At 46.0% G+C, this 17340-nt stretch overlaps 1 protein-coding gene across 5 annotated transcripts in view; it reads left to right on the forward strand.

Annotated features, from left to right (window-relative positions):
* Positions 1-17340, forward strand: part of LOC119160912 (uncharacterized) — a 256608-nt gene that overhangs the window by 150553 nt on the left and 88715 nt on the right. For all 5 annotated transcript variants that reach the window (XM_037413180.2, XM_037413184.2, XM_037413182.2 and 2 more), the window contains one exon: positions 2189-2300. In XM_037413180.2, coding sequence (XP_037269077.2) covers positions 2189-2300 — 112 coding nt within the window. The remainder of the gene's footprint in view (positions 1-2188; positions 2301-17340) is intronic.

A 17340-nucleotide genomic window follows, 5' to 3' on the forward strand; every position in this document is an offset into this window, starting at 1 on the left:
AAGTACTCTCACAACCATTCTGAAAGCCAAAGACAAGCTGCAGAATAACCCGAGCCGCTTCGCTCCCGATCGGAAAAGGCTTAGGGAAGCTGCGTACCCGGATCTCGAAAACGCCGTGCTTCTTTGGCTCAAGCGCGCACGGAGCTCCAATTTACCGATAAATGGGCCAATCCTACGAGAGAAAGCTGAAGAACTTTCCTTGCGCTTGGGAATTGAAGATTTCAAGTGCAGCGATGGCTGGATTTCTCGGTTCAAGGAACGCCACGGTCTCTCCTTCAAAACAGTGAGTGGTGAAGCAGCAGTGGTCGATGAAGCTGTTTCTTCTGACTGGCGGCAGACTAGACTTCAAAGCCTGCTGCTTGAATACTCCCCGGCTGATGTATATAATGCCGACGAAATGGGGCTGTTTTTTAAGTGCCTGCCTGATCAAACCTTGTGTCGCAAGGGAGAGCGTTGCACTGGCGGAAAGCTGAGCAAAGAACGGTTAACCGTCATGGTTTGCGCCAATATGGACGGAAGTCACAAGCCAGAACTCTTCGTTGTGGGCAAGTCAAAGCGTCCCAGGTGCTTTAAAGGCGTCCGAACGCTCCCAGTTGCATATGACGGAAACACGCGAGGCTGGATGACGCAAGCTTTGTTCGAGGGTTGGCTCCGCAAACTGGATGGGCAAATGAAGCGAGCGAAAAGGAAAATTTTGCTCATTGTTGATAACTGCCCTGCGCACGGCGACGTGGAGGGGCTGGAAGCAATTCGCCTTGAATTTCTGCCTCCTAACACTACAGCTGTCCTCCAGCCCCTGGATCAAGGGGTAATCAAATGCTTGAAGCTTAATTACCGGAAAACACTGCTAAAGAGAATGCTTATATGTATGCACAATTCCATGCCTTACAGTGTCACACTACTCTCATCGTTGGGCATGCTCGCCGACGCATGGAATGCTGTCACATCAGCAACAATAAGGAACTGCTTCGAGCATGCCTTCCGTATACCTGGCTGCAGCATTGCCACTTCATCTGACTGCTTGCAGACTGAGGGCGACGATGAAAGCCAAGTGCTGTCTGCTCTAAAAGCGCACAACATAGCTGCCGACCTCGACAGTTATTCAGCTACTGATGATAACCTGTGCGTGTGCAGGGAGGACACACTCGATGACTTGGTGGCAGAGGTGCTGCCAGCACAACACAGCAGTGAAAGTGAAGAAGAACCGGAAGTGGAAAATGTGACAACTGCACAGGCTTTCCAGTACATTGCTAAAGTGAGAAAATTTCTGACAACAACAGAAAACTCTCAGAATCAACTGGCAGCACTTACTGGAATCGAGAGCTTTGTGCTAAATGCGCATGTGGCAAATAAGCAGTTGACCATCCATGATTTTTTTAAAAGGTCTAGTCAGCAGTAGATAGTCAATAAACTTGTTGACCATACATGCACCGCTCTCTGTTTTTGTGTAGTTAGGATCTAGAGATGCTTAAAAGTGTGAATATAGATGTCTGATCATAATTTGTGCTGTCACCTTACCCACAGTCGCATATATGAGAACTTCTGATAATTCAAACAGCCTGATAATTCAAACAAAATCCAGGGGTCCCTTCGAGTTTGAATTAATGAGAGTCGACTGTATTTGAAATGATTTGAAATAGTGCATGTGTGGAAATTTAAAGGCTCCATATTAAGAAAGAGCAAGTAACGCCAGTGTTGGTGCTAGTTTTTTTCCTTTCTTTTAAGTGCTTTTGGTTGGTCTCATCCTGCAGTCAGTTTGAATTCCCCACCATTCGGTTTTCATTCTCCTTTCACTTTTTAATCTTTTGGTTTATTGATCTTGTGGGGACTTCATGCTAACCCTCTCTGCACATGTTGCAATTTGTTTTTGTTTTCACGTCGTTTATCAAGCAAGTGTATAAAGGTACAGCTAATGCGACTTGTTGCCAATGTTTGTCCAATACTTCGAGAAGTAAAGCAAGAGCATTCATTGACACCACACAATAGAGGAAGTTCTCAGTATTTGCAGCATAATCTTTGTGTCTGCATGACATTGAGGCTGTTCATAGTGTTTTCAACATTGCTGTATTAAAGAGGTGCTACGTGGCATACTGCTCTGCACACTTTAAAAGACTTTGAGAGTCTTGAGAATGCTTGAATACTCTTTATTTTTCTCTGAAACTTCTGCAAACCCTGCAATGCCTTTCAGGTTGGCATTTATTACGGCCAGGAGAGCGGCTATGAAGGTCACCTAGCACAACCTGTGTCCGGAGTCCCGAGCATGGAGAGCTTGCACGGACAACAAGGTCAAGGCTTTAACAGTGAGTACTGGTAGCTCTACTTATCATGGCAACAGTGGCGCTAGAAGAAAAGAAGGAAAAGGCAGAAGGAGGTCTGGCATGTTCAAGGCTTAGTGTGTGTTTTGTCAGGGATACATTTTTTGGTAGTTTGTATTTGAAACTTCGTAAGCTGAAATTTACAGAATGTGGGAGAATAACAAATAAAGATAAGTCTTGTAGAAAATGACAAGAAATGACAAGAAAGCACTATGAGAATGGTATATAACTTGATTTTAATAAGCAATGTGGATCTCGAAATAGCTTACAAAAACAAAAGTTGAGAAAATGTATGTTAAGCATGTTTATACCCTTGAACAGCTTCAAGGGTGCTGTCAAGTGGAAACAGCAAAAGAAAAGCCACTTTTTATGTAAGTGGAATCTCGATGACACGATGACGGCTAATACGAATTTCCGGATGATACGAATTTTTCTGTGGTCCCTGCCGCCGAGCCCCATTACTTTGCAATGCGCTAGAGTACGTTTGTTACGAACCGATTTTTTGCCCCCGTCGTTTGATGCGAATGAACGCCGCCCCACTGACGGCCGCGAAATAGAAAAGCGCTCATGTCGCGCGCCGGAATGCGCGCTGCACCGCCGGTTTGGCATTTTGCCAACGGTGCCTGCCAGCAGCGCGCGGTGGCCTCCAACATCGGCGCGCGGCGTGCGCGATATCGGAGACCTCAGAGACCGCTTGCGCCCTTTGATTTCGGTTTAGGTTTAAAGGTAGCGCTGGCCACGGTTTCCTTTCTCCCTCTCTTTTTGGGTGCGGCGGCGACGCGGCGGACTGCGCGGGGCAAGTGGGTCGGTGACGCTTTTGTTGCTGTTGTGCTTTTCCTCTTTCTCTGCATGGCGTTGGACGGAGTGGCTGCAGTGCTGTGCTTCAGGGCGCGTTCTTTGTGTTTACGCCATTTTGCCTAGTCGCAACGAGCTATGTCTTGCAAGCGAAAAGCGCTCTCCTTCAAAGAGAAATTAGACATCCTTGGAATGGTCGATGAGGATCCTAAGAGAAAGCGGACGGAGATGGCTTAGGAGCTAGGCCTTGCAACGTCAACACTGAGCACAGTTGTTGGACAGCGAGAGACCATAATGTAAAACGTGCTTTCGTTCAACGTCAACGCAAAGCAAGCGAAGACTGCTCAGCACGTGAAACTTGAAGAGACTCTCCTGACTTGGTTTAAAGAAGTAACTGCAGCTGGCGTAAATGTCGATGGCAAAGTTTTGCGGGAGAAAGTCGACGAGTTTGTACTTGCTTTGCATATCGACGGATCTCAGGCCTCAGGTGGGTGGCTGCAGCGCTTTAAGACTAGGCACGCTCTCGTTTACAAAAGCGTCTGCGGCGAAGCGAAAAAAGCTAACGAGGCAGTTGTCAGCGACTGGTTAGAGAAGCGGCCGTCACTCATTGCAGAGTATGAGCCTCGTGATGTTTTTAATGCTGATGAGGCAGGTCTCTTTTTTAACCTGCAACCCGAAAAGAGCCTCTGTTTAAAAGGTGAAGCATGCAGAGGAGGCAAAAAAAGCAAAGAGCGTATTACTGTGCTCTTGTGCTGTAACGCCGACGGATCTGAAAAGCTTAAGCTGACCGTAGTCGAAAAGTTCCAAAAGCCCCGGTGCTTCAAGCGCGAAAGTCATTTGCCGTGCGTCTATCGCGCAAACAAAAAGGTGTGGATGACGGCGGCGTTGTTTGAAGAGTTTTTGTCACTCCTTGACAGGAGGATAGCTTGTAAGAATCGGAAGATTCTTCTTTTTCTTGACCAGTGCGCCGCCCACCCGAGGCAAGTAACGCTTCGGAACGTCAAACTCGTCTTTTTACCCGCAAACGCGACGACGCACCTGTAATCTCTTATTACCTGTAATCTGTAATTTCTTACAGTAATCTCTGTAATCACCTGTAATCTCTTATTAAGAATGTGAAGCAACATTTTAAGAGCCTTCTTGTGCGTTGCCTACTCGCAAAAATTGACCGAAAGGACGAAGGTGACCTGAAAATAAGCCTCTTGGATGCCATCCATTTTATAGCTATGGCATGGGATCGGGTAACTCCGACTACCGTAGCGAACTGCTTCGGCAAATGCGGCTTCTTCAGGAGTCCAGAAGAGGTGCCCCCAGAGCCCGAAGATCCTACAATTGAGGACTGGGAACAGCTCAACGTCGAGTGCACATCTGATGATTTTTGCACGGCAGATGACAATCTCGCCACCTGTGGTGCGCGCACGGTCGAAGATATTGTTGAGGAGGCCGCGTGCGGGGCTGCCAATTCCAGCGATGATGGCGACGACATAGACGTGGGCGACGGCGAAGGGCCACCACCGGCGGCTGAAACGCTGCACGCGCTCGACGTTCTGAGGCGCGCTGTGGCCGCGGATGAAGTCAGCGATGACACGTGCAGGCGTTTTTACGCTTTCGAACAAAGTCTGCTAGGTGATCTGGCGAAGAAAAAGAGGCAGAAGGACATCAGAGACTTTTTCATCAAAAAATAAATGCTTTTTACGTACTTGTGCCTGGATGAGTTCACGTCTGACTCTTTGTTAATTTAGCTAGTTTTATTTGTTTCGATGATACGAATATTTTTCGTGACCTCATGAGATTCGTATCATCGAGATTCCACTGTAGTCAGCATCGCCTCGCTTATCAACATCTAAACCTTAACTCGTAAGTAAAGCCTCTGTTGACAAGCTGACAGTTACTGAATGGAATTCTAAATCTTCTGTTTAGCGCCACTTTGAAGGAATCTCTGCTAAACTCACTTTTGCAATCCAGGAACTGGTGCGCACTTACATAGTGCAAGCATACTGTGTATGTGCACTGAAGAAAATTGTGTCGTTGGGTGCACGTTCGGAGAGCAAAAGTAGGCCCAAAACCTTTATGAATCATTCGTCTCATCTCGAGTTTCCTGTTTTTGTCAGTCCCCAAAACAGGAAACGTGATCACTGCGGTTTGTGTCGGTCAGTGCCTGCATGGAAACTCGTGTAATTGCCTACCGATGAGAAATAAATGCGATAGTAAGAAATCCGTCATCTTTTGAAAGGTTCTAAACCAGAAATCAGTTTCGCGGGCACAACAGTGAGAACCGGTCAATGAATGAAACCGAAACTAGCCGGTGCACCACTGTAGTAGAGTGTTTTGAAGATGCGGAGAGGCATAGGCACTAGAAAAAAATTACATGTACTCAAGAAACATATAACTATGGTGAGTATAGTCACCGTTGTTTCCATGTGGGACCAATTTTTGTTTATGACGAGTGTAGTCATCGGTCATATTTTGCTACAAGACCTCACGTCTGTACTCATCAACTAGACCAAAGGGTTAAACACAGCAGGCTTTCACTTATCTGGAAAGCAGTCCTCATGGTTCAGGGTTATCACTGAGCTCGCTAGTGATTATTGAGAAGTCGAAAGGAGCTGTTTTTCACTCACTGAAGCAAAAGATAAAGCTTTTGGCAGAAACAAAAGGAACTAATAGGTGCCTTTACCTTAATTAGAATAGGGGTGGAACAGCTGTGCCATTTGCACCATTGTGCACCAGATTTGCTTACCTGCGCAATCCTGCGCCGAAGCACCCCTGCTGCGCCAAGCTCTCCTTTCAGTGCCGTACTGCACCGCAGCACCAGAATTTAGCTGCCAAGTGCGAAAGTCATCAAGCACTGAGCCTGGAAATGTGGCTAAAACATAATCTTTTTGGTTTCATTAAAACTCTTATAGTCTCAGTTTCTTAAAGGCTGTGATCGCTCCAAAAGCAGCCTTGAATTTGATCCTAAGGGTGTGGTAGCGATCGCTGTACGCGCGCGATCACGGCAGGCATGAGCGCGAATAGCTCGAGACCATTCTACTGCTGTGCTTTCAATGCGAAGAGACTGTGAGAAGAGCATCTCTTTTTGGCACGGCTGTATTTTCTTGCACCAGCATTTTGTAGAGTTGCACGATATCTGATTTAAAAGCGTTGTCTGCCAGCCTTATAATTTGTTGCTATTGCATACATTGCTTTCCCATTCCGCTGGAACAGTTTTTCATAACATGATGGCAGCATTCAGGAAAAAAATAAAGGATAGCAGTAACCGTGCTCAAAAAAGGGGGGTGGTGTTCGGTTCCTGGAACAGCGTGACAAAGACAGGTGCACATGACTGCTCACCAAACGCATGGGCATATTCTCATTCATTTGGCCACAGTGCTTCGTATCTATCAACGCAGGGGATGACGCTCGCGTGTTCAGGTAAAAAAAAAAAAGAAAAGCATGGGCGGCTGTACATAACTAAAATAAGTCACAGTTACACTGCAAGGGATATAAGCAATGAATGCGATAGTAGCGAATTGTAATGTTTTATGAAGGGAGGCTGGCAGCTAATTCTTTTGGATTCGATCTCACGTAACTGTACAAAACGCTGGTGTACGAAAATATGACCACTTCAAAAAGAGCAACACTTAAACGTGACAGCGTTAAAGAGCTCGTGTTGCAGAAAATCTGCCGCCGGCGTCAGCCCTGTTGGTTGTGAGTGAAAAATCGTCTTTGCGTCTGTGACCGAAAAATCAAGTTACCGAGATAGCCGTGAGAGGCCGCTACTTGTCCACGCGTGCGCGTGCGATTACACTGAAAAACTCGCGCATTTGAAGAAAAAAGTACTCAAGGTCACGAAGCGTGGTAGTTTCTTTGCCCTGCCACCCCTCCCTGCTTAGCTTCCAGCGCTTTCGTCGGGACGAGAGAAGAGAGAATGCAATTGCAGCTAGCGACAAACTTTTCTACTCAACTCGCACTGCACGGATTCTTAAAATTTTTGCAGCATTGAATTCGTGAGGCAATAAGCTCTTCTAGTGAATTTATTCCATGGTTACTCGAAAAAGTGTTCCAGGGCCCCTTTAATGCATTTTGTTCGACAGGCGTCACGACGAAAACGAGCCCGTTCGGTGATAATAGCGCGCACTGGTCCAATCTACCGTGTGCGTGTTTGTGTGCGTGCATGTGTATGTAACAAAACATATGAATAAGTATGCACTTAGCGGTTGAAGGGTGCACTTGGGGCCGGATTTTGCTATCGCGTTCAACTCTTAAAGGCGAAGCTTAAGGGTCCCCCAATGTTTTCGCACTGTGTTCGCGATGAGAGTGCTGGAAGTAGAAGTGCATGCAAGTCAACCGCTGATGGCTGCCAAGGTAGCGTGCGCCCCAGCGATTGGAACCACGCCCTTAAAGTTAAAGTTCATAGTCCTTGCTTGAGTGACACCTGTTTCGCTCCGTCGTTTTTTTTTTTTTTGTATTTTGGTGCTCTTCCAAAACTAGCAGACTTCTTCCTCTTTTCGGCTATAGGCATCCCAGGTGGGAATATCAAATGTTATGGCATATGCCCTCCGAGCGGTGGAGATGGGCCGGATCGTTTGGTCTCTGCTTCAACCGCGTTCATCAGCCCCACTCGCACGTTTTTCAGATAGAACATTTATGTAATGTGCAGGGATATGCTATCAATTTGTAATTTATATGGGGTATGAGGCAATGGCGAAAACCCGTTTGGAATTGCCATGTAATGTCTGTCGCAATAATGAGGCTATTGCACAATTTAGCTGTGTGTTTGAAAAATACAGCATTGAACAAATGTTGCTTCATAAGTGCTTTGAATGGGGCTAAATCTGCTCTGAATGTTCATAATGCTCCAAACTTGCTCGAATAGGCCCTTCTGGTTGCCGCAAGCCTGCTCCCAAACGTCTTTCTGACTCCTCTAATTCTGCTTTTGCCTGCTCCCAAGACTCCTCCCAAACCCATGTACCCTGTTCTACCCCTGTTAAAAGCTTTTTCCAAGTAGCACTCTGCTGCTTCATGTCTTACGTAGACTGATTATTTAATCCTTTCATGCACAGAACTCTATTTTTTGTGGAAAACAGAATTTTATAAGAAAAATGGCCAATTCTTTTTGTAGAAAATGATTTTCTTGTAAGAAACAAAAAAAAATTGGCAATTTTAGTTCAAAAGATATGAGGTGGTCGTCTGAGGTGACCTCCATGCTTTAAGGGTCTACTGGTTGCTTTCGGTAAAGGTACAGCTCTTCATTTCTGTAGTACTTAGAGTTAGCTGCTCATACAACATGCTTTTCTTGCACTACAGTCGATGCCCAATTTCTCGGACATCCGAAATTTTGGACATGCCTGATTTCTCAGACTCGTTTGAGGTACCGTCAAGTTCTCCATAAAATCAATGTATTAAAAAATCTGACATTTAGGGCGCTTCTAGCATACTGATTTTCTGGACTTTTTACCGCAAACAGCAGACTCGAAGTCACCAATCACTATCAACGCCGCATTTCAGTTGTTTTCGTATCCTTGAAGCCACTATACTCGCATCGCAGGTGTGACCAGCATGATTGTGCGAAGGCTGTCGTACCCTCAAAACTGCGTTGCCACAATCTAGTGCACGCCAATCCATTGCCAGCCGTAGCTTAGTCAAACCTATGGTGAAACCTGTAGAGTTTCTCACAAAATTACCTAGAAGGAAATCTGGCGCTAGTGAGATGCTGGATGCAAGGGAACGCCGGGATATGTGATCTTCGAACTTGACTCGAGTTTGTGTATCTTGAAGATGTGTCTGCCTTCACGTCAAAATAATTGATTTCTTACTAAAAGAGCACGTAATAATCTATTTATGTTTTGCCATTGCACAGAAACATGGTTCATTTAATGCTCAAAACTTCTGCATCAATGTACAATTTCGCAGGCCTGTGTGCTCATATTTCAGTGCGCCCCAAGTGGTGGAAACAGGGTTCGTGCAGGTCCTTGAAATCCTTGAAAACCCTTGAATTCGAAAAACAAACTTTCAAGGCTCTTGAAAGTCCTGGAATTTTTTGCCATCCTTGAAAATCCTTGAATTGCCTGAGTAGTGCACTCTCATATCGACATTGCGACCTCCTAAATGTGGTACATCGATGTGTGAACCTGTCGAACTCCCCATTTCTCAAGCAGAAATGTGGCGTGGGTGCACATGATCCCATTTTGCGAATGTGCATGTAAAAAAAGCTAGTTTGTGGCAAGGGTAAAGCAGTGGGTGTGTTAGCAAGAAATAAGAATGCCACACGAAGAAGGCCAAGCAACCCCATTCATGAAACACGCCGCTCAAGCACGAAGGATGCAGGAAAAGAAAGCGCACAGGACGAGTGCTGATGAACGACTGTCGTAGCTCGACACTGGAAGCGTGCTGCTAAAACAAACCAAAAACGGTGCTAGAAAAGAACACACATGTATCCACAGGATCAGTGTAAATTAACCACTGTCACAGTTGTTACTTCTTGGTTGTTGAGCAACTTGCTGCGAGTGTCAACTGTGCACAAGCCGGCACTTTTGATGGTGTGGTGCCATCAAATTTAAAGGCTATAGCAAGCACCTTGTGGGTTTAAGAATATATTTTAAGTCACTTCCCAAGTGTACCTAAATGCTCATTCTCCTAATCGAGGCCCCACCGCAGGGGCGCCTGCGCAAGTAGGTGTTTGGTGTGTAGCGACACGACGAACCTGAGCCAACGGGGGAGTTTCCGGCTCCCTCCCACGCCTAGCCGTGCGTGGCTTTGCCGTGTCCGGGGAAAAGGGGATCCTGGGGGTTGAGCCGACGCTGGGTGATTGGACCTTTAAGGCCCCCCGGCAAAGGCAACACACCCCTTTGGCCCCGGCTTCACGTAGACGGCACCCCTGGGCTGACCCACCCAGGGGAAATCGGCAGTCACCTTTTCCTATCTCTCTCCCCTACAACTTTGTCTTTATCTCTCTCTTTTTTAGTCTGTCCTGTCTACTTCTCTCTTCTGTTTACTTCCAGTTTTCCTGGTGGCAAGGGTTAACCTTGTGTAATTACTCAACCTTGAGTAGTTATATTTGGTTATAGTGGCAATGTATGGCTGGCGTCTGCAGTGCTTCAGCGTCCCCTGGTTGGACTCCATGGTGGGTGGTCGCCATTGCTGCCGAAAAAAAGTACACTACTATGCGAACACCTACATTTCCCCATCTCCTAGATCGTCTTCCGCTTAAGAGGGGACGCACCGATGAAATATTAATTTTCAACCAACACAAACAATGCTTTCCGAAATTCCATGTAGTGCACAGCGAAAAGCCAACAAAACAAGCCAGAGCCATATCTCCATTTCTTGTTGCTAAATCTCTGACTGAGATCTTTGGCCCAGGATACAAGGTTACAAAGATGGCTAGCGGAGACCTTCTGGTTGAGCTGCCAGAAAAGCACCACTATGAAAAACTTGGCAGTCTCAAAGCATTTGGTAATACAGTCGCCGACCGATTTTTCGGACCTGGCGGGGACCGAAAAAAAGTACGAAAAATCGAACAGTCCGAAAAATTCGTTTTCGCCAAAAATTTGAAGTTTATTGCATCAGGCAGGTTTAAAAAAGTCCTTGATGCTGCCTTGCCTCAAACTACGCTTGGAGGCAATTTGGTTTGCCCGTATTTGCGCCAAGGTGACATCGTCGTTGTCATCCGAGCCGCTCTCCGGCTCCGGGACAACCTGGCGAAGAATTTCGTCGTCAGTGGCCTCCGCGCACGCTTCTTCACACCACCTGGCTCCCGCGATGGCACAGATGGCGGAGCCATGGCACCGAGAACACAAAATTCGATGCCGCAGATAGCCGCTGCGAAGCACACAACGTCTCGACGCTACGCGACACAACACGTGCAGAATGGCGAGTGAAAAAAGCTGCAACGACGATAAAAGAATCCTTCTTTCGCCTCCTCCCCGTACGATGTGATGACGATAGTGCTGACCGAAAACGAAAAAACGGCATCCATCACCGCGTCTTTTAAAAAGCAAACACGGCCTCCGAAACTTAAAATATGGCGTGCGCAGTCCAATCTCGGAGGCAGGAAAGGCATCTAAAGACCAAGCTTAGTCAAGCCGACGGAAAATCCAACATGGCGGCGTTCACGATGGCTTGGAACGTGGCACAAAACGAAAGATTTAGTCCGAAAAATCGAACTTTCAGGGGCAAATTCGCCCGAAAAATCGGTCGAAACAATGCATTAGCTCTATGGGATCCCTGACGGTGCATTTATGAAGTCCGGAATATCCAACAAGTCCGAATTTTTGGAGTCCGGAAAATCGGTCGGCGACTGTATCCCAGTATCTGTTTCACCTCATAGATTAATGAACACCTCACGCGGAGTTGTTTTAGAAGCAGACCTTCTTGAAATGTCTGAACAGGAACTGCTTGAAGGGTGCAAAGAGCAAAATGTCACAGATGTGAAACGAATCGTCATCAGATGCGACAACAAAGAAATACCTACCAAACATATAATACTCACTTTTGCATCTAGCACACTGCCTTCATCTATAGACACAGGCTACATCAAACTCTCTGTCCGTCCCTACATTCCCAATCCAAGACGGTGTTATAAATGTCAACGATTTGGTCATGGCTCGCAGAACTGCCGGGGTCAGGAAACTTGTGCAAGATGTGGTAGCCACGGCCACCCATCTGATAACTGTGTTACTACGCCTCACTGCGTGAATCGTGACGGGGAACACGGCGCGTATTCGCGTTCCTGTCCTAACTGGAAGAAAGAAAAAGAAATATTCACTCTTAAAGTCAAAGAAAACATCACATTCAAAGAAGCAAGACGAAGAGTGTCGCCATTTTACGGCGCAAGATATGCTGATGCGGCGCGTCAGGGGGCAACGCCGCACCAGCCATCGCCACCGCTTCGGCCAGCGCAGAGCGAGCCGTCAGCTGTGGCGCCTGCCCCCAAGGCGGCAGTAGTTCAGTCTACTCCGCCTCCTAGCGAATCGAGGCCGGAGACTCCAGGGTCCTCTGGTCTAAGGCCTCCCCTCACCAGGCGAGGCCTAAAATGCGAACCACCAGCTCGCATGTGCGGGCATCCAGTGTCTCTGAGGAGGCAATGGATACAACGGTGCCCTTGGTACCGAAAGAGCGGCGCGCCTCCTTGGAGCGCGCGAAGAAAAATAAAAAACCAATAACGGGGCCGGACGACCGTCCTGCCACCCAAAATAACAAGCTCACTCTAACACAGGATACTCTCTGTACACACAGCAGCATCTCTTCTTTTAATATGCAGACAGAAATATTACAGTGGAACATCCGAGGCCTTCTTCGAAACCTTTGACTTACAAGAACTCCTCCATGAACACAATCCAAGAGTGCTGTGTGTACAAGAGACACACTTAAAACGAACAAACACTAACTTTTTACGTAAGTACGTAATCTTCCGAAAGGATAGAGATGATGCCATGCCACCATCCGGTGGTGTAGCGGTTATAGTTAGTCGAGGTATAGCATGCACACAATTACCCCTTAAAACCCTTAAAACTTTCCTCGAGGCGGTGGCTGTCCGAGCAGTTATTCTAAACAAACTTGTCACTGTCTGCTCTTTGTACATACCTACGCACCACCGTCTTGAAAAACTTCAATTCCAGTCTTTAATAGACGAACTACCTGAACTTTATCTGGTCCTTGGGGACCTGAACGCACATAATGGTCTGTGGGGTGACTCTCGCTGTGATGCACGAGGTCGTCTCATTGAACTATTCCTCATTTCATCGGGTGCTTGTCTGTTGAATAGGAAAGAGGCAACATACTATAACCTTGCCAACAAAACTTGCTCTTCCATAGACCTCAGTATCGCATCTCCTTCACTTGTACCATTGCTTCAGTGGAAAGTCATAAAAAAGCCATACGGAAGGGACCATTTTCCCTTAGTTTTGAGTACACCAATAATATATGAATGTCCTCCACATGTTCCCAAATGGCTGGTAAACAAAGCCGACTGGGAACAATTTCAAAAGCTTACTCACTTAAATTGGACTGAAATATGCGGATTAGGCATAGATGAAGCTGTGCAGTACTTCACGGCCTTTCTTACTGACGCAGCAGCCAAGAGCATTCCACAAACGTCTGGACTGCCCGGCAAACGACATGTCCCGTGGTGGAACACTGAGTGTCAGAATGCGCGAAAGGAACAGAACAGGGCATGGAGGTTGCTGCGGAACTCGCCGACGGCGGAAAACCTTGAGAGCTTCAAGAAAATAAAATCTCGAGGCAGGAGAACACGTCGGCAGGCCAGAAGAGAAAGTTGGCACAAGTTTTTATCAGGGATAAATTCATATACACAAGAGGCCAAAGTCTGGAACATGGTTCGTAGGGTAGCAGGAAGAAAAGTACACTCACTCCCACTCGTAAACACTCAGGTTGATACCTTGGAAGATCAAACAAACTTCCTCGGTGCACACTTTGAACGGGTATCCAGCTCGTCCCACTATACTGACACTTTCCAAAAATACAGAACAAGAATAGAAAAGCAGAAACTCGAACACAAATGCACTAGAAACGAGGCATATAACCAAGGTTTCAGTCTAGCTGAGCTCCGAACATCTCTAAACTCCTGCAGTACATCTGCCCCAGGTTCTGACTGTGTGGTGTATGAAATGTTAAAAAACCTACCAGCCGAAACACAAAAAACCTTACTCTGTTTGTACAATGCTATCTGGTTTTCTGGCACTATACCTACCTCCTGGAAAGAGGCTATTATTATTCCCATTTTGAAAGAGGGCAAGGACCCTTCTTTAGCTTCAAGTTATAGGCCTATTGCACTTACAAGCTGCTTGTGCAAAGTCTTCGAAAAAATGATAAACTGCCGACTTGTACATATCCTTGAAACAAACAATTTGCTCGACCCATTTCAGTGCTGGTTTCGAGAAAGTAGATCCACCTACGACCACCTTGTTCGTATCGAAGCACAGATCAGAGACGCCTTCGTCCATAAACAACATTTTCTCTCTGTGTTCCTCAATATTGAAAAGGCTTATGATACATCATGGCGTTTTGGAATTCTAAGAGACCTGTCCCACCTTGGTGTGCGCGGAAGAATGTTTCATATAATCGAAAGTTACCTGTCAAACCGGACATTCCGTGTCCGTGTGGGCAGTGTTCTCTCCCAAACCTTTGTCCAAGAAACAGGCGTGCCACAAGGTGGTGTGCTTAGTTGCACACTTTTTATTATCAAAATGAATTCTTTGCACTTGTCCATCCCCCGCAATATCTTCAATTGTACATATGTCGACGACGTTCAGCTTGGCTTCAAGTCATGCAACTTGGCAATGTGTGAGCGGCAGGTTCAGCTGGGCTTAAACAAGGTCTCCAAATGGGCAGATGAAAACGGATTTTGACTTAACCCACAAAAAAGCACGTGTGTCTTGTTCTCTCGAAAGAGAGGCATGCACTCTGAACCTGACATTCGACTGAACGGGCAACGTCTGTCCGTCAAAGCCGAACATAAATTCTTAGGCTTAATCTTGGACAACAAGCTGACCTTCGTACCGCACATCAAGAATTTAAAAACAAAATGTTTAAAAGCCATGAATGTTATATAAGTGTTGTCACGTACTACTTGGGGTAGTGATAGGCAATGCCTCATATATCTGTATCGAAGCCTCATTCGCACCCGCTTAGATTATGGGGCCGTTGTTTATCAGTCTGCAACTCAAAGTGCTTTGAAAATGCTGGACCCCGTGCACCATTTGGGCATCCGCCTTTCTACGGGTGCTTTTCGCACCAGCCCTGTAGAAAGCCTTTTATGTTGAGTCAAATGAGTGGTCGCTTCATCTGCAGAGAACCTATATGTCCTTTGTTTATTTCCTTAAGGTGAAAGCAGATAAGAAGCACCCCTCATACTCTACTATTAATGATTTGTCGAGCTTATTTCTGTTTCAAAACAGGCCTTCGATGAGGCAGCCCTTCTCAGTTCGCCTGAAAAGTCTAGTTGAGGAAACTGGAGTCTCACTAGAACACAGTTTAATGGCTCCTGTAGCATATCCGCCACCGTGGCAATGGCAGACTATAGACTGCGATGTGTCCTTTCTAGAAGTTACAAAACATGTGCCTATTGCCCATATCCGAACATACTTCCTGGAACTTCAACACAAATACACACGTCCTGAGTTCTTTACAGATGCTTCCAAGTCCAACTCCTCTGTGTCCTACGCTGCTGTCGGCCCATCCTTTTCGGATGCTGGCCCTCTACATCCACGCACAAGTATCTTCACAGCGGAAGCTTATGCGATACTTGTGGCGGCTAAACACATCAAACAATCACAAATACAAAAAGCACTAATTTGTACGGACTCCCTTAGTGTGGTAACGGCTCTGCACAGTCTTAAAAAACAAAAAAACCCGGTTGTTGTCTCACTTTACTCCATTTTGTGCACCCTCTACACACTGAAACAACATGTTGTAGTGTGCTGGGTGCCAGGGCACCATGAGATCCAAGGCAATGTGAGGGCGGATCAGCTCGCTGAATCTGTCCACAAAAGCACTGGCCCTACACCCATATTAATCCCGGCCCTTGATCTTAAGCCGTCTCTCAAACGAAACCTCAGGGACTACTGGCAGAGCAAGTGGGATACACACACACAAAACAAACTACACATTATTAAGCCACACCTTGGTCATTGGCTGCCAGTATCAAAATCGCGTCATACAGAGGTAGTACTAACGAGACTCAGGATAGGACACACATACACGACACACACACATCTTTTGTCCGTTGGTGATCCACCATTGTGTGAAAAATGTGGTGAAGCATCAACAGTCCTTCACGTTTTAATCCAATGTAAACAATTAGAAACTATAAGAAAACAGCATTTTTCATTACCCTACCGACAACATATACCTTTACACCCTGCAATGTTCGTTGGTAGGGAACCGCTTCTTAGTCATAAATCATTGTTAGCGTTTTTAAAAGAAATTCATAATTTTCATATCATATACCCGGGCATCCCGTAGCACTACCTCTCCAGGGAGGTTTTTGCTGCGGTGGCTACACAGGAAAGCACTTGCCTCACGGCCCTTGCACGCAAGGGTATGAACGAGTGAGGCACTTGTGCTAATGCCACACATGTCCGCCATCGTTTTTCATTATCACCAACTTTTGTCACCTATTCACACCACACACACCTTTCACGGCATGGTCATGATTTTATTACTTGTATGTTTTTACCCGCCTTACTGCGAGGAATTTTATGGCCCTTATACAGCCGCTAATCACAATCATTGTCCACATTCCTTGTCCCATGAACTGGCGCTCTTTGGCCATCAAATGGCCCTTGCTCCAAAAAACACCATATATCATCATCCTAATCGAGGCCCATCGCGAGCGCGTCCAACACTGACGTAACTCTACAAGAAGGGCAACAAAAGTTCTAGTGACGTCACACCAGATCTGTAGTCAGCTGAGTGACTTACGAACTTCTGCCCCGTACATACTGGCAAAGCATTGCGGCTTATTTTTCGGCTTGTTTTTCAGTTGTTTTTCAGGTGTTTTTCAAAGCATTGGGGCGTGTTTTTCAAGTTTGTTTTTCAGGTGCTTGTGTGGCGCATGTGTGGGAAAGCTGACAATACTAAGCATGACGCGTGCAAAGTTTTGTAATTACGTGACTAAGTCGGCTACACTGCTATGTACCTGCACAACTCGGTTCCCACAAACAGGAACTCAAAATTGTCGATATCGAAAAGGCGACAAATTGTATAGTGAGAATAAATGAATCTTGGTGCGTGTATCATACTTATTGTAGCTATAATTAAAGCTTGCAGCAAAGAACACGCAAGCCACAAATATTGTGGCATGACCCCTTTAAGGCCTGACTACACATGCGCGTGGAAGCCCATCGGCGCGTAACTTTCCGACATGACATCGTGCCTTATCCTTATGGAGAGGGTACGAGAAGTTATTAAGACTACGCTTTCTTTATATAATTCTGATATCTATATACTATAAGTGCAATGAAATTGGTCATTTTTGAAAATTTTAGAGTGGAGAATTTCAACTTAGCATGCAGCTTTGAGTCCTTGAGAAACTTGCAACATGTCCTTGAAAGTCCTCGAATATCATTGAATTTCTCCTTTGGAAACCTGTATGAACCCTGTGGAAATTTTTGGAGCCCTCCACTACGGTGCCTCTCATAATCATATGGTGTTTTTAGAACATTAAACCTCACACATCAGTCAATCAATGTACAATTTTATGAAGCATAAAAAGTAACCAACGGCG

The sequence above is a fragment of the Rhipicephalus microplus genome, chromosome X, assembly GCF_043290135.1.
Source record: "Rhipicephalus microplus isolate Deutch F79 chromosome X, USDA_Rmic, whole genome shotgun sequence".
Lineage (NCBI taxonomy): Eukaryota > Metazoa > Arthropoda > Arachnida > Ixodida > Ixodidae > Rhipicephalus > Rhipicephalus microplus.